At 40.4% G+C, this 21,227-nt stretch overlaps 1 protein-coding gene across 7 annotated transcripts in view; it reads right to left on the reverse strand.

Moving 5' to 3' along the window:
- The window catches only part of LOC114306443 (disease resistance protein SUMM2), a 115,589-nt gene that overhangs the window by 31,165 nt on the left and 63,197 nt on the right, over positions 1–21,227 (reverse strand). For 6 of the 7 annotated variants that reach the window (XM_082879251.1, XM_082879254.1, XM_082879253.1 and 3 more), the window contains 2 exons: positions 1,940–2,656; positions 1,712–1,790 (listed from right to left, as the gene is read on the reverse strand). The exons of the other annotated variant lie outside the window; for it this stretch is intronic. In XM_082879251.1, the coding sequence (XP_082735377.1) occupies positions 1,713–1,790; positions 1,940–2,656 (795 nt within the window). In that variant the 3' untranslated portion in view covers position 1,712. The remainder of the gene's footprint in view (positions 1–1,711; positions 1,791–1,939; positions 2,657–21,227) is intronic. 7 annotated transcript variants of the gene reach the window in all.

Raw genomic sequence — 21,227 nt, forward strand, 5'->3', positions numbered from 1 at the left:
TTTTTTAACATAGTCTACACTAAGAGAGTTAAACCTGAACTCAAGTTGCACCAAGGTAGCAGAGAGTGTCCTAATAGGAAAATGGTTTGTTGCCTACCAATGATTCTACCAATTACTTGTCTAGATATATATAAATATACATTAAAAAGTTGTTAGTGTTAGGAATTTAGCAATATTATAATAGGGTATTTGATACAGATTATTTGAGTTATTTGCAATATACATATTTTTTATTTTAAAAATGTGATAGATTATTTAGTGAACCTTTTATTTATATATATTACAAAACCAAAATAATTTAAATAAACTAAAAGCGAAAGAAGACTATTTAGGAGATGGAAGAGGGAGTGCTTTTTTATTTTATTTTATTTTTGTTATCAACTTTTAGCTTACCAGTTACACCAAACATACAGAATAAAAGGAGCTTCTACAAAACTCCTATTTTGGAGTGCACCACATGCAAGTTAAGTTATTTTTTGTGATTTTAATACAACTTTCAGTCATAAGCAGAAGGACCACAATAAATCATAATTAAATATCACTTTAGATATAACCAATAAATTCTCCAGTTAAACCAAAATAACAATTACAGTAAGTCATAATTAAATTATAGCCAACATTACAACGAGTTATAACCAACACCAAAACACATCATAATCTAATATCACTTGAGGTATTATCAAAAATTTCTTCAGTTATAACCAAAATAATATCTATAATTAATTATAATTAAATAAGTCATAACTAATGACTACAAAAAGTCAGGCATATAATACATCATTTGTTAAAGTGTTATATAGAATTCACTTTTAAATATTATGAAATATATATATATATATATATATATATATATATATAATATTCGGAAATTCTATGCTTTGGTTTACACTTTTGTGTCTTTGATTATGACCTGCTATCTTGTTAGTTATGACACATTGTGATATTGGTTATGAAATTATTTCGGGGATGATTTAAGAGTTGTTTGGTTATACCTAATGTGATGTTTGGTTATAACTCAAAAGTTTTTATTTATTTATTTATATATATATATATATATATGATTCCCATAGTATTGAGTTATGTCATTTGTGATATTCAAACTCACAAATAACATAACTTGTATATGGTAGCATATATATATATTGGGTAAATTAAGACGGTAGTCCGTGTACTTTACCTCTTGCGTCATTTTAGTCTTTGTATTTTCAATTGGCTCGATTTTGACCCTAAATTTATGATTTTATCTCAATTTGATTCAATTACAACTCTTAACATTTTTTAATGAAAAATACACATATAAGTATCATGTGCCATATTCTTAAGGGTAAAATTATAAACTTACTCAACTCATTTAATTAATCTCAATCAATTTAGTGATTTTCCTTATAAAAAAAAAAAAAAAACTAACAATATTATTAATTGGATCAAATTAAAATAAATTTTAAAATTAGGAGTTAAAATTGAGGTAATTGAAAGCGTATAGACCAAAATGACACAAGTAAAATATAGGGACCACCATCGTAATTTTATTTTATTTTATTTTTAAATAAAGGAGGATATCAACTTATTACATTCAGCTTATAAAATCATAACTAGACATATGATACACTTTTTTTTAACGTGTTTATTATAAAATTTTCTTATAAATATTATGAAATTTATACATATATATATATATATATATATTTATAATAAAGGATGATCAACTTACTTTACTCATCTAGCCAATAAAGGTTAGAGAACTCTTCTTCTTCGATGTCAAAATCACTTTCATCCACGGTTGCGCATTCCTAAAAGAAAAGAAAGTGAAATACATATAAACAAAAAATACATATGAAGCACTCCAGTTTAGTAGTCTCTTGTAAATGTTCAAAGATAAAAGAGTTCATCAACTGACAAAAATAATTAACCATAAATCAAGTTGAAAAAGAAAGTCTACCTCTCCTTTCAGAAGTCGTTCCTCTAAATACTTATTGAGATCTTCTGTCCAAAGGCCTTCATTGCCACGTGTACTTACAAATATCTGTGACATGCGTACTTGTCCCAAAGTAAAGTTGTACATATCCGGACACCTCTTCAGAACAACTCTGTTTAATGATGGCAAATTAAAATTATAGTTTGCATTACAGAAACTGTTGAGGTTTGGTAGATCTTTCAGTATTAGCCACTCCAACTTTGGGAATTCAATCACATCAATCACTTCCTTGAGCCCATCCTCTGTTGCTGCAATAACTTCTTCCATCACTGGACAAGACTCCAAATAAAGTACTTTAAGTTGTTGAAGAGCCATGGCGGTGGAACATGTGAATAGATTTCTCAAGAGGGAACATTTCTTAATTGTTAGGTATTGTAAGCTTTGAAGGCCCAGAATTCCATGGGGATCCTTGTTCCACAAACATGTCAATTGAGGTAATCCATCCAATTCCATCATTCTTACTTCAATTAATGGCCTAACATGTTGTCCTTCTCTAACATTTAGCCCCTCAAGTTGAAAAACCTCTGCCACCTCACTACAATTTCTCACAATTAACTTGTCCAGATTCGCTACGTCCAAGAATTTTAAACTTATTTTGCTAGCCTGAAGATTCCAAGGATGTATCCCTCTTGAGTTTACACAATTATCGAGAACTAGTGTCTTCAACTTTGGGAAAGAAACCTGCAAAGATTCATTTAGTCATCTTGTTTTATAACAGAATGAAATAGGCTTGTATATTGGAATTCAACGTCAGTAATGATTGATGAGACATGTTTCTCATATTGATGAGCCAAAATTTTATTATATGTGTGGATTATGAATTTAAGTAAAGATTTAAAAAAAAAATGTAAAAGCAATGTCAACAAAATATAAATTATTATTTTTTATTTCCCATTGTCTTTCCAAATTTCTATCCAAATTTATGATCAAAATGTTCAAAATAAATAAATATATATATATATATATATATATGGATTTGTATATTAAAAATGATAAATCATGTAAATAATGATTAGCATGTGGCACACGCAATGCGTGTGCAATTTAGATAAGTAAGAATAAAAATAAATAATAAAAAAATTAATATCAAAATATTTATGTTGCCTAAGTGGTAAGATTGTTCATAATGAAACTTAAAGTCTTGGGATCAAACCAGGATCATGCTTTTGAATTACAATTTTTTTTTTAATTTTAGGCTAGATAAAGCTACCACAGCATGACGTGAAGGCTTGACTAAACAAGACAAAAAATGAGATACAGATATCTCATAAAAGGTAGGTCTCACGTATATTTGAAGGTGTAAATCCTTATTATTTTTAATTATTTTAAATTTTCTAACATAATATATGATATTTTCTAAATTTTTGGGAGTGTGGTCGCCTCCCTCTACACCCCCTAGATCCATCCTTGGGGATCTCACCCTTTGTAAGATATCTATATTTCATTATGTGTTTAGTTTTTTGAGTATTATTGCTTTATTCCATTTATAGATTAAACTTAACCTTTTGTCTCTTAAAACATTGTGTGGGAGCCGAGTTTTGATCATTGCAGAAAGGCCAAGTACATACTTGGAAACGTATTATGTGAACATCTCATTCGCCCCATCTTGCATCACTCGGAAGCCAAACATCCTAGTCGGTCGCAAAACTAGTTAAGCAAGGAGCCGAGTGGGAATTGATTCAGGACGGAAGAAGCCGAGTGAACATTCACAGGGTGGATTAAAAGTGGGCCAGACCCTGAGGCCCACAGAACAAGTATATATAAAGGAAGGACAGCCAAAATAGAGGTATGAGTGAAAAAATCCAAGAAACTTAGGACTTAAACAAACGTGAGATATATACTGACTTATCCGTCGGAGTGCTAATTCTGGCACCACCGACCGGAGTGTTCATTCCTTTTCAGGTGATTGGCTGAGGATCTCGAGTGTCACATTGGATTCAAAGAGTATTTCCAAACCACATCACCACAATTGGTTCCATCTGTGAGAATTACTCCAGCACATCCATGGCGGGCGTGAAGGAAGATCCTCCGGCAGTCGCTGACGACCTTACACCACAAGTTGATACCACTCCAAGCAACCTGCTTGGACCAGAAAACGTTAACGCACGAAGAGCTTTGAACTTCGACTCAGCTACCCCGACCTCACCCTCGACATCAGCACGTGAGACAATGAAAGCAATTATGGATCAAGCGAAGCAAAACAAACAGAGGTTGGAGAACATGATGGTGGAGAATGAGCACCTTCGACAAGATTTAGCCCTGGAGGTGGAAAAATCCCAACAGGTTGTGCGCCAAGATCTGGAACGACCTTTGAGAAAGGATCGTCGACGACCTCGAATTCGGAGACAAGACAATAGCACTGATTCTGACTCGTCATCCCCAGAATCCAAAAAGAAATGACGGGTCGTGGTCTCCAGTTCTTCCGAGGGGAGTCCGCGTCCAAGGACTAAACGAAAAAGAAATGATTTAGATGAAGAGGATCAACATGACCCCTTTTTGCGACAGATCGCAAGGGCGGTACTACCCAAAAAGTTCAAAGCTCCATCGTTCACCCTGTATGATGGCAAATCAGGCCCCACCGATCATATCCGTCATTACAAGCAAGCCACGACACTGCATTCAGACGACGAGGCCCTCATGTGTAGAATATTTCCCAGCAATTTGGGACCATTGGCCGTCAGATGATATTATAAATTGGAGCCGGCATCCATTAAGAGCTTCAACCAGCTCCAAAAATCCTTCAAAGCAAGGTTCATCACCAACGAGGTCCAGCACCAATGAGGTCCAGCCGAAGCAGGCTGATTCTCACTGGGCAATGCAAATTCAATCAGGGGAGACCCTATGTGCTTATTCGACGCGCTATTGGGAATGCTTTAATCTCGTAGATAATCCATGCAACGACTCCATAGCCATCACCGCCTTTAAAATGGGGTTACATCCTGATAGTGCCCTCCGTAGCTCCTTGACCAGAAAGCCCCCAAAAACAGTCTGGTCGCTAATGAAGAAAGTAGAGGAATACTGCAAAGTGGAGGATGACGCCCTGCGGGTTAAAACCGGGCACAAGGCAATCAAGACGGCCCCATCTGAGATCGTTCAGCCGATAAGTTCTGTACCCTCACAGAGCCCTGAACGACGGAGTCGGTCTAAACGTGACAGAAGACGAGATTCACGCCAATCAAACGAACAATGTCCACCACGGGCTAGTGAACAACTTCAAGTGGATAGCAGGCGCACCAGGCACGCGGAGAAGAAATATACGGAGTTGTCGGAGCCAATTGGCACGGTTATGTCTAAAATTCAACATCTTTTGTTCTTCAAATGGCCATCCAAGATGGTCGGACCACCTGACACGAGGAGACGGGATTGACGGTGCGAATATCATAAAGACCACGGACAAGATACCGACAGGTGCTATGCCTTAAAAGATCATCTTGAGGAGTTGGTACAAGACGGTTGGCTTAAGCAACACGTCTGGAAGAACAGTTCCACCAAGACAATTGCTTTACAACAAGAATCACCTCCACTCGGCGTAATCCATATGATTTACACCCTGCCAACAGCTTCCGTGGTGCGTACAATTCAGTCGCATCCCGACGGCCAGAGGCAACTCACATCAGCGAAACAGCCCCATGAAGCACCGAGTATTTCTTTTGATGATGCTGATTTGGTCGGCATAACGCTCCCGCACATTGATCCCTTGGTCATCGAACTACGCGTAAACCGATTCACCATTGAACGTGTTCTCATTGATCAGGGGAGTACTTCAAAAGTTATGTACTACAAGACTTTCATCAAACTCGGCTTCACTGACTCAGACCTGTCCCCGGCTCATTACCCGTTATTCAGTTTCAATGCTAATTCAGAATACTCGTTGGGCAAGATCACATTTCCAATTCGGGCGGGCTCCCGATCAGTGGATGTTGAATTTTCGTTGTCAAGCTTCCCTCGCCGTATAATCTCATCATGGGACGAACCTGGCTACACATCATGCAAGCTATTCCAAGCACCTACCACCAACTACTTCGCTTCCCTACTGAACACAACATTGAACAAATTCGTGGTTCCCAAAAATCGGCACAAGCGTGTTATCTTCTTGCCGCAAAAACACTAAGAAAGCTAGAAGTGAATTCTATTGAGGTACCGGATCAGGAGAGCCTCGACAATGTTGGGCGGCTCCCAAGTGAAAAGGCAACGGAAGCCTTGGACCGAGTTGAAATTGATAGGAACCCTGACAGGTTCTTCATGGTCGGCGCCTCCCTAAATAAAGCTGACAGGCAACAGCTGATTTCCTTCTTACTCGGCAACTTGGATGTATTTGCATGGTCGCCGTATGAGATGTCGGGGGTGGATCCGTCCGTCTCTCAGCACCGTCTAAATGTTGACCCCAAATGTAAGCCGATTATTCAGAAAAGTCGGGGGTTAGCCGCAGAGCATGCTGCTACCGTTGTTGAAGAAGTTGACCGGTTGCTTGATGCCGGAGCAATCCGGGAAGTGACCTATCCTACATGGCTATCAAATACAATGGTGGTAAAGAAGAAAAATTGGACTTGGCGCGTTTGTGTGGATTTCACGGATTTAAACGAAGCTTGCCCCAGGGACTGCTTTCCCCTCCCCAGAATAGACCAACTTGTGGATGCCACGGCACACCATCAACGTATGAGCTTCCTGGATGCTTACAGGGGCTACCATCAAATTGCCATGCATCTGGAGGATCAAGAAAAGACTGCATTCCTCACCCCAAGAGGAACCTACTGCTATAAGGTTATGCCTTTCGGGCTGAAGAATGCAGGGGCAACTTACCAAAGATTGGTCACTACCATGTTCAAAGAGCAACTCGGCCATACTATGGAGGTGTACATTGACGATATGGTGGTCAAGTCCAAAGAAGAAAAAACTCATCTAGCCGACCTAGAAGAGACATTTGGTATTCTGCGCAAGTACAAAATGAAGCTAAACGCCTCCAAGTGTGCACTTGGGATCGGATCTGGCAAATTCCTTGGCTACATTGTTAACCACAGCGGAATCGAAGCCAACCCGAGGCGAATCACAGCAATTCTAGAACTCGGCTCTCCTCGGTCGATCAAGGAGGTTCAAAAGCTGATGGGGATGGCTACCGTACTCAACAGGTTCATCAGTCGATCCACAGATTGCTGCCGACAATTCTTTCATACCCTTCGGCAGACCAAAGCTTTCGAATGGACCTCCGAGTGCGAAGCCGCTTTGAGCAGTTTGAAGACTTACCTCCGATCAATTCCACTTTGGACAACACCTTCAGCAGGTGATCCTCTCATTTTATATCTGGCAGTTTTCGATCGGGCCGTCAACGTTGTACTATTAAAGGAAGAACTTGGGGAGCAACGGCCAGTGTATTATGTAAGTAAAGCAATGGTTGATGCCGAAACACATTACCTTCCATTGGAAAAACTCATCCTTGCTCTCGTCATGGCAGCAAGAAAACTGATGCATTACTTTCAGGGGCATACCATTGGGGTATTAACGGATTACCCCCTTTGGTCAGTACTTCGAAGTGCAGAGGCGTCAGGGCGCATTTCGAAGTGGGCTCTCAAACTCGGCCAGTACAATATTCAATTTCTGCCGAGGACCTCAATCAAGGGACAAGTGCTTGCCGACTTTGTCGCTGGAAGCCTTGCCGAATTTCAGTTTGATCAAATTCAACCTAAGTCGAATTGGAGGTTATACGTTGGGGACTTGTGGCAACTGTACTGTGACGGGGCATCCAACCAACGTGGTTGTGGGGCCGGCGTTGTGATCATGGCTCCCGACGGGTCAATAATTGAACAGGCCGTCAAACTCAGCTTTGAAGCATCAAACAATGAGGCCGAATATGAAGCCTTGCTAACTGGCTTACGAAATGCATATCTCCTTGGTGCTCAGTGGTTGCCTGTCTTTTGCGACTCAAAGTTGGTCATCAATCAATTGAAGGGAGAGTATGCGGCCAAAAACGACCGTATGGAAGCTTTCATGAAAACGGCAAATTCCTGGCTGGCCAAATTTGACCATCATGAATTGAACCAAATAACCCGTGATCAGAATACACATGCAGACGCCCTGGCTTGCTTAGCCTCCACCATTAACTCAGAGATTAAATGGACAATTGAAATGGGATTCATCCCTGAGCTGAGTATTGGCCCTTCTGAGGCAGTCTAGGTCAATGTTAAAGAATTAGGTCCGAGTTTGATGGACCCTATCGCTGCATTCCTATCTTCCGAACAACTCCCGCCGGATAAGAAAGAAGCGCACAAGCTGCGAAACAAAGCACTGCGATACTACTTGGATCCGCGAGGAAAGCTCTACAAAAAATCCCTCTCCAGTCCATACCTAGAATGCGTCCATCCAGATAAAGTCGAGGAACTCCTGGCTGAAATACATGAAGGAAGTTATAGTGCCCATTCTGGCAAGCGCTCTTTGGCTCATCGGGCTGTGACTCAGGGGTATTATTGGCCGAAAATGAAAGCTGAAGCCGAATGTTATGTCAAGAAATGTGAACAATACTAGAAGTTTTCCCCTTTAACCCATTTGCCTGCTAAAGAGTTAAGCTCTATAACCAGTCCTTGGTCGTTCGTCCAATAGGGACTTGACATCGTCGGACCATTGCCTCGCACCCCGGGCAACAAGCGATTTTTTATTATCGCGACGGATTATTTCACAAAATGGGTCAAAGCGGAGGCATTGACACACATTCGAGATAATGATGTGAAGCGTTTTGTATAGAGAAATATCATAACACGATTCGGCATTCCAAGGGAATTTATTTCTGACAACAGTACCCAGTTTGATTGTGGTGTCTACTGAGAGCTTTGCAGTAAGTATGGAATTCGGCCCTATTTCTCCACCCTGGCTTATCCACAGAGTAATGGCCAAGCCGAAGCCTCCAACAAAGCCATTTTGGATGGCATCAAGAAGAGGCTAGAGAAAGCTAAAGGCAGATGGGTCGAACAATTGCCGAGTGTATTGTGGGCTCATCACACTACTCCGATACGGTTCACTGGGGAAACGCCATTCGCTTTGTGCTTTGGAAATCAAGCAATCATCCCCTTGGAGATCAGCCTCCCAACCTTGAAATCAAAAGCTTTTGATATGGGCCGAAACGACATGATGTTGGCATTGGATCTAACTCTGATTGAAGAACGAAGAGACCGTGCCCTTGCGTCCATGGCACGATACCAGCAGCAGCTCGCTAAGTCTTATAATCAACGAGTTCAGCTACGCCGCTATGTACCAGGCAAATTGGTCCTGAAGAAAGTGCTTCCAGTTGCCAGGAATCCGGCTGATGGAAAATTGGGTCCCAACTAGGACGGCCTCTATCAGATCGACTCAATCACAGGAACAGGGGCATATCGGCTCAAAGACATGTCTGGGAGGATCTACCACGCCCTTGGAATTCCTCGCATTTTCGTGAATTTTATCATTGAACCCAACTTGTGGGGCATGATCCCTGTTTTGAGTGATTCACCATGTATACATTTCGCTTTTGCAATACAAAGTTTGCTATTTACTCATTGTGAAACTCAATTCAAAAGTCTCCCGAATAAAGACTCCGGATTCGAAGTGCCCTTCGTGCATGACACGATTGGCCAAGATTAAAAAGCCTCCGAATTCAGAGCCCCATCCGTGCAGGTCACGTTTGGGCCGAATAAGACTCCAGATTCGGAGCGCCCCTCATGCATGACATGATTGGCCAAGATTAAAAAGCCTCCAAATTCGGAGCCCCATCCGTGCAGGTCACGTTTGGGCTGAATAAGACTCCGGATTCAGAGCGCCCTTCGTGCATGACACGATTGGCCAAGATTAAAAAGCCTCCTAATTCGGAGCCCCATCTGTGCAGGTCACGTTTGGGCTGAATAAGACTCCGGATTTAGAGCGCCCTTCATGCATGACGCGATTGGCCAAGATTAAAAAGCCTCCGAATTCGGAGCCCCATCCGTGTAGGTCACGTTTGGGCCGAACAAGACTCCAGATTCGGAGCGCCCTTCGTGCATGACACGATTGGCCAAGATTAAAAAGTCTCCAAATTCATAACCCCATCCGTGCAGGTCACGTTTGGGCCAAACAAGACTCTGAATTCGGAGCGCCCTTCATGCATGACACAATTGGCCAAGATTAAAAAGCCTCCGAATTCGGAGTCCCATCCATGCAGGTCACGTTTGGGCTGAATAAGACTTCGGATTCGGAGCGCCCTTCGTGCATGTCACGAGTGGCCAAGACAAAAAAGCCTCCGAATTCGGAGCCCCATCCATGCAGGTCACGTTTGCACCGAATTCAGATGCCCGTCGTGGATTTCACGACTGGCCGAGTTAAAATGACTTCGAATTCGGAGCCTCATCACTGAACGACACTTTAGGATCGAGTTGTCATTATAATTCGACACGCGTGTCCTATGTAATTAACAAGCATAAACGCATTTGATGGAAGATAGAAAAAGATTGATAATATGTTTACACATTAAATGAAATAACATGCCGACATGTCAAATAATTCGCTTTATTAGATTAATAATGCATAATTCGCTACTAATCTACGACAGAGCGTTACAATATGTTTAAATTCTATTTGGCTTCCCCTTCGTCGTCGCTCTTCTCAATTTCAAAAGCCTCAAAGGGAAAATGACAACTCTGATATAATGTCGACGCCGAATCAACACCTTTTTCTCGTAGAACCTCTGCCGTGGCGAGCTTTTCCTTAGTCTTCTCTATCCCAACTTTCCGGCCATCGTGGAAGCCTTTTTCATAAGCCCTGCCCTTTACGGCCTCCATCGCAAACATGCTCACCGTATCACGGTCGACAAGTGCATAGCTGATAAGCCGTTGAGTTACCCTTTCTTCCACAATCAGATTAGCTTGTCCGGTTGGTTGTGTCTGAGCGGCTTTGACCTTCCTCAGCTCACGCTCATCCGTTTCCGCGCTAGCTTCTAAATTTCGAATACGTTCATCTTTCTTGTCTATTTCACGTCGCGCGGAATGAAGGCGCATGCTAATTTCATAGGCGGTGTACAGCCCTTACACCGCTCCATAAATGCCCTCTCGAAACACCTCGAAGTCAGGTCGACCAACCATCGACTACTGGACTTCTGGCGGAAAAATCTGTCGTGCAAATTCAACTGCCACATTCGGATCGCGGATGATGGAGTCTGCCTCCGTCATCGGTTTGTTCTTGACGAAAACTGAAAAGCTCAATGGGCATGGCGGTTCATTGGCCTGACTTCGCGAACAATGGGAGCTCTCCCGTTGGCGCTTCTCCTTCCTCGGTGACCTGCTTCGTCGACACAGAGAGTGGCGCCTCTCACATGCTGCAGATGCCCTACCTCCCGTACGGGAGGTTCGCCACCTCGATTCATTACTGAGTCCAGCTCAGCCAGCGTTCTACCCTCTCCCTTACTGTTAAAGAATAGTCTAGTTGACATTCACACTCCTCCAGCCACGTCTGACAGACAGAGTTGAGTTACTTTTTGACACACAATTGGAATCTCCTACTCCATTTTTAATCACTCAGGAGTGCACCTCACTCCCGAGGCGACCTCATCAATGCGCACACTCCATAGGCCACCGACATTCAGCGTTCTAGTTCATAACGGGGCAAGGGTAGATTCGTTAATCTTAATGGCTACCCTTCCAGTATCTTTGCAAACTGCAAAAACACTGAAAGCTCTCAAAGACCGCTTGATTGAACAAAGGACCGCTCGAGCGAACTGACCAAAATCTGGGCAACAATTCTATTGAAAAAAACAACTCACAACCTGTTCCAAACGCAACAATGACATCTAAACAACCAAACTCAACAAGAAATAGAATGAATAAAGATATGAACAACCATTCAAGAATAGGAATCCTGGATCCAAAACAATAAACGGGTTGGGTCTAAACCAAAATCATTATAACCGTCCACCCTTAAGGAATTTCGTCCCTGAAATTTAAACAACGCCACAACACGCACATACACAATCACAACCACAACAATGCTTCCCTAAAGCCATAACACCACAAACTACTCAACCATGACCACCTCCTTCTCAATAGTAATGCAATAAAGTAAAATGAAATTCAAGCTATAACCACGCAAGGAAACTCATCAAAATCACTTACGACGCTAACACATAACAAGGTACAAATAACACTTCAAGCGAGGAAATTCAAACACACATCACACTCAGTTATTTCAAACCCAAAAGCACCTCCACTCATAAAACCACCCTAAATACTCTATTCACTCAAAATCTTCATCTTTCCCTTCACATGACGACGTAGACATTTCCAAAGCAAAACCTCTCAAAAGGAAAAATTTTAACCCACAATAACCCAACTATGCCGAGGAACACAACCACACACAAAAGAGAATAAAACCATTCCTAGTACCCATCATGAATTCTAAGTTACAACTTTTACTATATAAACAAAGCTTGCCACAACAGGCACACCAAAATTCTGGAATTGAAAACAACCAAGACCCATCATAAACTTTTGTTCCTGTTTGTCTTGTTTGCCACAAAAACAACACCACAGTTACGCCAAGACCCAAAGCACAATATCTACAAGACAACTCCCGAAACTAACCTCGGGCTACCCGCCCACACAAATTCAAAATCTCCTTTTTACCTAGGTGCATTACACAAACCCACTACCAGTTTAAAACAACTAAATTTCCAACAAGAAAAGTTTTAGTTCCCAATTTCCTTTCCAAAAGACTTCAATTGATAACGCTCACAACCATCACTCGACCAATGACACAATCATTTCAAAAATAAAATGGTAATCTTGTTACGACATAGAAATAGAACACGTCAAACATGACAACAAGAAGTTAAACAACAATAGAAAATCACCTGAAAATTACATTCCATTACCACAACGATGACATCCATCAACCACCCGTAACTACACCCTTTCTAGCAAAACAAGCTGCCACAATTGTCTCCACCTAAGGACTAACCACACTGATCAAAACGCATACCTGGATAACACTCTGAACAAATGATCTTAAGATATACACAAGATTAAAAACACCTGAGGATTAATTCGCCCCGCTTCACGAGAATACCAAGAAAGGATTACACTCACTATGCACTGTGCCAAATTTCTACCCTAGGTATCGGTCACTACCTTGACTTTCCTCAATAACAACACACTTGAACTCCTTATCATTCACTACCTCAACTCACCACCTTCCCTCAAATCCAACGCCTCTTAGAATTTCACCTCATGAACCTAAAATTCACACTTCTCAAACTTAACTAATCATGAAGGGGTCTAAACAGCTCAAATACTAACAAACCATCCACACGTTCTTATAAAGAAAGAACAACTTAACCAAGCCAAAGAAAGGAGTTTGCACTCAATCTCGAACTTACAAAGTATCCTGTCAACCTAGGACAAAAGGTCACTTTAGCACGTACTCGACTCTTATAATTACTTTTAATACTTCCCTTAATTCTCCTAGTGTCTCACTACCACCCAACTCAAAATATACCTATGATATGAACTGCTCTACTACGAACTATCATACCTCTTGATTCTAATCAAACAAGGAGTCAACATCCCGGGATCACAACCCTCACTGCACAGATACAAAGTACTCCTATTCCACTGACAAAGCTTGCAAAAAGGACTCTACATTTAGTACAAGAAACACACAACCAACCACATCAACACACTCTCGCATACTGCCAATATATGATAACTACCACAAAACGAAACTAACTGCCCTTAATAGACTAGGAAGAAATTTCCAAAAATGAAACTCAAGGCACCTTCACGTCAATCACTCTTAACTACTCCAAACACCAATACTACCAACTCCTAATGACCTGATAAGGAATTCTTAAAGATGTACTAAGGACACTGATTCATCTAACTCACTTCTTGGTATGATAACAACAACACCTTACCCTACACCGACCCATTAGACTCAAACACTTAATCTATGCAACCACTCTCCTCTCTTAGCACCAAAACAACAATATTACAACACCAAACACTCCTATATGTGGTTCTACAACCTCTCTCGCACCCTCTTAAGTTCGAAGTGGACTTCTCGAGGCCAAAATATACAACTCCCCTTCGCAGAACAATATACACCCCCCAACGCAAATCACATACAACCACACCACACCACACTGAAGACCGATAAGGTCCATGATAGGCTCACTACCCACACCAATCCACATGCATCCGACAATAACACTGCTCCTGTCACTACAAGACACAACCATCCTACTCTCCCAAGAAGCCTCCACTGCAATAAATTAAAACTTATACTTTTATCCTAAGCCAATAGCCAACATCAACTAAACTGAACATACTCACTGGTATAACTCCACCCTCACAATGTCCCAACTAGTCACAATGACCCTCAAAATACCCGTCTTCCATAACCAACTCTAACGTCCACCTATTCTAAATCAATTTCAACCAAACACAAATTATTTAACATAGCAAACAATCTCTAGTCAAAATAAGGCTCTCTGACCATCACATTCCCAAGTCAAAATGCAATAGTTCATACCCATCAATATGAAGATTTCCAAATTCCACAACTCATCACATTAAGGAAAACTCAAAATCACTACCTAACTCATAAAAATAAACAACCCACCATACATACGTATATAAACAAAAGTCATAATATTACAACATTCCACACTTTACAAGTAACAAAACAAAACGATCACATAATACTTACAACCATTTTCCCTCCAGTCACAAAACAAGGTATAACCAAAACTAACTACCCAAAACAGCCATTCCTCCGCCAACACCACTATCACCTTCCTAACCAGACTGTTGAGAGTGGTCATTCTCAACCCTCGAAACACTTCCAGAATTCTGACGCCAAGAACAAGAGCAACAGACGTGACCCAGCTGGCCACACTTGAAATAAACAGGAATCTTCCCACTTTGAGGATAAAAGTTCAACCATCCAAAGGCTCTTGAAAACTGGCTTACTCGATTTTGGTATTGGCATCGCCCCTACCTGGACAGATAAGGTTAAACCCGACTAGATTGCGAAACACCCAAAGAAGTCCATGATTGCGTACAAAAATGCCTAGTATGACCTGATTGATTACACGCATAGCAAATAGGTGGTCCTCGAATACGTGACTGGTTCAAAGTCTGAACTATTAAGGATCCCAATGACTGCTCCTCTTGTGAGCACTCAATCACCCCAAGTCCTAGTTGGCTAGATGATCTCGTTAGTGTAACTATTGGTTAGGGAAACAACTTTGCCCTTCTCCTTTGGTTCTTATTTGGTCTACCACGACTCCAAATTGCAGGAGTTGCTAATGTGGCCTCCTCTCCACCCTTCCCCATGACCAGGACTGAGGCCTTCAAGTGGGCCGCTGTTTCCACAAGCACACGATAATTCCTATGCCAAGACCCAACAATCATTCCCCAAACGTCATCACATAACTTACTCTCAAACTCTACACAATAGAGCTCCTCAGTTTCTACCAACTCCGGAGCAAACCTCGACAGTTTGGTAAACCATGCCTCAAATTGTGCCAAAGGTGTAATACCTTGGCGCAACTCCAGAAATTGCTTCCTCAATTCTTCCTGTGTGGAAGGAGGAAAGTCATCACTTCCTTGCCTAAACATCCTAATCAAAACAAACATAACAAATTTAGCACACTTCTAATGGTGCCCCCCAACAAAATCTCATACACTCTAGCATTAAAAACACAATGCATTCCACGTAAGTGCTTAGCCACAAACCGGTTGTGGTAAGAACCACTTCCCACGTACCCTAAGTATTCTAACCCGATACACTCTAATACCAAGTTGTAATGTCCCAAAATAAATAGACATTCCACTCCATTATAATATTGCTAACATGCAGAACACAACAACAACATGATTATACAACATCGCTTCCAATACATGCCTCAATACATTCTTTTAGTTCTACGACATGAATTGCACCCATAATGAATAAAACTAAATTATTAGAAGTTAATGCCTTAAAGGCTACACATTTCTAGGGCGTTGCCCTATTACAGCAAATGAGTTGCAACTCAATACAAAGAAGCCCGTGGCTTAAATTACAACAATAACCAAGAAAGCAATAAATACGAGCCTCAAGCTCCAAGGCCCTCCCAAGACATCACCTTGGCAGAGGCACACCAGTTCACCTAAAAGTGGTTTCCCTCGTAGGGTGAGCATAAAGTCCAATAGAAATAAACTTAATGACATAAAAGAAGCATAGCAATGTCATAAGATGTATGCATATGAAATGTCATGATAAAACATGCAATTTTCCCTCTTTGAAACAATGTAATGCAAGATTTCCAAAACATCTTTCCAAATCAATAATATTCTTTCCAAACAATCAAGTGGTAAATATAATGAATAAATCTCCAGAGCCAGTGTTCATAATAGTAACTATACAAGTCACTATGCCATTTTTATCGGTATTAACCGGAAGGCTCGACACCTACCACACGGATTTTAGGTCTTACACAAAGGACACACAAGCCAACTTAATTCTACTTTAACACCCCCTCATAGCTTCACCATTTTATTTCCCCTTTCAATGATACAATACATGTATCTCAAAACAATAATACATTTTTCGAAACATTGAAATCTTCAATTGCAAATTCATGATATGCACAATGCAATGTATGATTTGTAAATATTTCCATTCCCTAATCCACATGCAATTTCTACAACTATCAATACAACCCTCCACCAGTTGCCAAAACAATTATCTCTAATTAAAAGATAACAACAATAATAATATTCCAAAATCATAACCAAATCGGAATCCCAATAATTTATACAAAAATCTCATGATTCCAAAAACATCATTCACACTCCTCACGTGTCTTGTGAATCTCCACCGAAAATATAAAATTTTCTCAAAACCATTCATATTGTTTCCAATAAAACCACCATTTCAAAGAAGTAAATAATACTCGGTATTTTCTTATAATTTCAAAACATTTCTCAACCAAACCTCATTTCAACCAAAATCCCATAACGATTCTAATTCCATTCATTTTCATAAAAGCATCAAAAACCCTAGTTTTTTTTATTAACCTTTGAAAACCAATTAAAACCAAACGTTTTCTTCAAAAATACATAACACAACAACCACTAGGTTATCAATCCCAAACCACAACTGAAAATAAGTGTTTTTTTCCCAAATTTGTGCATTAATAAATATATATATATATATATATATATATATCCAAATCCATTTTTTTTGGAAAACTCATAACTAACAAAAATAACATATAATGAAGCTAAACAACATGCAGACCGTTAAGAAAATCCCTACCTCAACTCTAAAAGAGGAGAAAGCCCAATTCCCCAAAACTCAACGTTGATGAAAACACGAACTTTTCAGATTAAAATGAAGCCCTAGGTGAGCTCTACCTTTTTCTCCAAAGGACAATGGTGAAGAGATCAAAGGGCGAGGGTATATTTGAGGTTTAAAGGTGAGTTTTAAAGAGAGAGAGAGAGAGAGAGAGAGAGAGAGAGAGAGTAGATCTAGGTTTTCGAAATGTTTAGAGAGAGAAAGAGATGAAAAAGTGATCCAAAAAGTGACTTTTACAGACTGATATACGCGCAGATAGCTCGAGCAACCAAAACATCGCTCGAGCGACCAGACACAAAAAGTGAGACTGTTCGGGCGAGCAAGTTACCGCTCGAGTGAACAATGACACCCTCTCAAAAGTTTTGTAGACAGAGGCTAACCGCTCAAGCATAAGAAGTGAAAGTCCTAAGTGATTCGTGATTAGATCAAGATTAAAATATTTCACTTTCCAATTATTCAAAACACATAATCTAAATCATCAAGCACTTACGAAAGTGATTTAGACTGTTGTTTTCAGAATAAACAATAAATCGACACAAACAATTTTTACGTAGAAAAATCACAATTGAAGAACCTTCAATTGTAATCAAAAACCACGGGCAAAATGCCACTAATAAATCCACTACTGAAGAAAGAAAGATTACAAAGACAACACACAAATTACCCAACTCAGTCAATTTGTCTTCAAGCCTTCTGTAACTCTTTCACCAAGCCTTCGTCTCGGAACTGATTAATCTGAAGTTTGAATCAACAACTTCACTTGTCGAATCAACGACTACATACAAAATCAAACTCCTTTGAAACTCCACGTTTGAATCTTTGGAATCCACCGAAGAATAACACTCTTCTATGTATTCAATCAATCTCCTTGATATGTGCTTGTCAATTCATGAGTTTAATACTCACTCAATTTAACAAGCAAAACTCACAAAAATACTCCAGAAGAAAACCTTAGAAAACCTCAAAGTAGATCTAGAAAACCTAATCCTAGTTTTGGAGTAAAACAAATACTTATAGAAATCCTGGACTGTGAAGCTTGCTCAAGCGAAGCTTCTCTCGCTCGAGCGAGAACCTTATCTCGTGTGATTTCTATAAGTGGCTTCGCACGAGCCACGCAACCTACGCTCGAGCGTACAATCAACTCTTTCAGGTTTTTATGCAGACGCAATTCTTTGCTCGAGCCACGCAAGCTTCACTCAAGCGCACATTCATCCCTTTCAGGTTTTTGCCAGACACAATCTTCGCTCGAGCGAGCAAGACAAAACAACATAGAAATTTACAACTCAATCACACAAGTTTATTCGTGGGATTGACAAGACTCAGGGACCTAGCAATCTCCCCCTTTGTCAATACCTGGACAAAACTTTCTAACACAATGTCCTAAACAAACGAACAAACTAAACAAACCAACTATATAACCAGAAAAGGAAACAACTACCAAACCAATCTTGATGGGAAAACAATCTGCACAAAATAAACAATCTGCACAACATAAACTTGGAGAGAATTGTTATTCATCATAAGAAACCATCAAGACTTAGCAAACATAACTATCTACATCTAACAACTTAAATTCCAATATAAACAATATAACATGTTGCCCATAAGTCCAAGTGCTGCCTGCAAAAACATCATGAGTATCCCATATACATCACCCCAAAAAGATAAATCCTGCCTGCAAAAACATATGAGTATCCCAAACATATATACCCCCCAAACATATACCCCAAAAATCATACTCCCCTTTTTTGGTCTGGGAGTGACCCAAAAAAAAACAGTCATATACACCTTCACAAAAACTATCCAAGTAAATAAACCAAAACTATCCAGAAAATCATAGGCCAAAAACTAAGAATGAGAGGAAGATGGCTGCTGCAACTGAAGTATGGAAAGAATCTGAGCAAGCATGGTACTCTGCTGATCAAGTCGGCCGTCAAGAGTATCGAGTCGGGCATCCAACTGATCAAGGCGACGAGTGACGAACTGCTCAAACTACTGCAGCTGGCCACGAAATGAACGAGGACGCATCTCAGGTAGATCAGGTGCACCTACTATGCCTGCATCAACCTCCTCCTCCTCTGCGAGTGGATCATCACCTGTATCAGATATCCCAACCCCCGACACACCCCCTTTTACATGTGCTTGACTCTGAGAAACGGTTAACTTGGTGATGGGTTTAATAGAATGAGCAAATTCATCATCATCAAGAGTGGGAACACCAAGAGAAGAGAGAAAATGAACGAGGAAACACCCATATAGAAGACCCAAAGACTTACGACCCTCATCAACCGCAATCATTTTGGAAACCATCATGGCCGGGAGATCAATGGGAAGCCTATGATCGATGCAATACAACACATAACCTTGATCTTGGGTAATGTGTGAAGAATGGGTGGTGACATGAAGATTAGCACACACAATGATATTAAGGAGACGAAACCGAGGAATAAGCTCATTCTGTTGAATGAGTGCCCCGGCGAACCAAGTCCGGTTACAACCACAAAGTTCAGACACAACTTGATCAAAGGCAATACCAAAACGAGTAAGGAGAGGAAACTGAAAATCCGGGACTTCGGGAAGATCAAGAAATAACCGAAAAATGTCACGGTGATGTCCATAGGTTTCTTCCTCACCCAAGTGCGAAAGAAGGAAGGAGTTTCTTTGCGAATAGAATGTATGTTGCAATAAAATTCACGGACTAAATTCAGATTTTGGGGCCCGAAAAAGAACAAAACTTGATCACCCCCTAGTGAGTCAAACAAAGAGCGGATAGGGAGCAACTCAAAGACACTAGACAGGACATTCCTTTCCAAATGAACTTTCCTAGAGACATAAAATTCCTTAAACTGTCTGGACTTTTCTTTGGACTCAAACTTTTCAGTATTTAAACTGGGGCGAGACACTGTGGTTTTACGACGCTTGGAGGGCTCAGCCATGACTAGACAACCCAAAAAAAACCAGACAATCACAGAACCCAGTAACCGACAACACAAGACACCCAATAACCATATCAGAAAACCCCCAAGAAAAAACAGAAGTAGTCAACAAAACACATTAGTCCAACATGGTTAGAAAAGCAGGGGAACTCATAACCTTAGCATAATATAAATGAAATGATAACCAGAGTTAGAAAAACAGCTAACAAGCACAGATGGAGCAATGTATGAAAACCATTAACAGTAGATGAAAAGACGCAATCAGCAATGCAATGAAAATAGAGCACATTATCACAGGTCAATATATTTAGAAAAAAAAATCCCTAATTTAAACCCTAAAAAAAACTAGCAAAATGCGCCAAATCAGGAACCCTAGATGCAAGAGAGAGACACGAAACCATGATGAAATAACCAAAAACAATAATGAAGAACCCTAGACATTAAGTCAAAAACAAAACAGACACAGCGATATGCTGAGAACAAAATAACAAATAAAACAAAAACCAAAACAAACTTACTAGTAATGAAGATGCAGGACAAATGAAGACAAACACCCCCAAAGTGAGGGAAATCCAAGTGATGAAGTAACAATGGAAAAGTAAATGCCCAATGGGAGTGATAGAGACAACAAACAAAACTCAAGAAGGTAAAAAATGAAACGAAGAGACACAGTAATAGTATTTAAACCTCGACAGGTCACTCGAGCGAAGACTCTCTCGCTCGAGCGAGGACAATTATGTGCAAAAAGGGTCGCTCGAGCCAAGAACTTGTCGCTCTCGCCAAAAACGCACGCTCTCAGGTCTAACGTAGCAGCAGAAGTACGCTCGAGCGAGGACTCCATCGCTCGAGTGAAGAAGAGAAAAAAAAACAAAACCCAAAAAAAAGAAACTGCTTTTTTTTTTTTCTAAAACAAAAAAAATAAAATACTCAATATCATGAAGCGAGACCTGTTACACAAGTAAATGATCAAATTTAGCCAAAAATCA

Source organism: Camellia sinensis, chromosome 7 (assembly GCF_055761805.1).
Source record: "Camellia sinensis isolate YWXY chromosome 7, ASM5576180v1, whole genome shotgun sequence".
NCBI classification, from domain to species: Eukaryota; Viridiplantae; Streptophyta; class Magnoliopsida; order Ericales; family Theaceae; genus Camellia; species Camellia sinensis.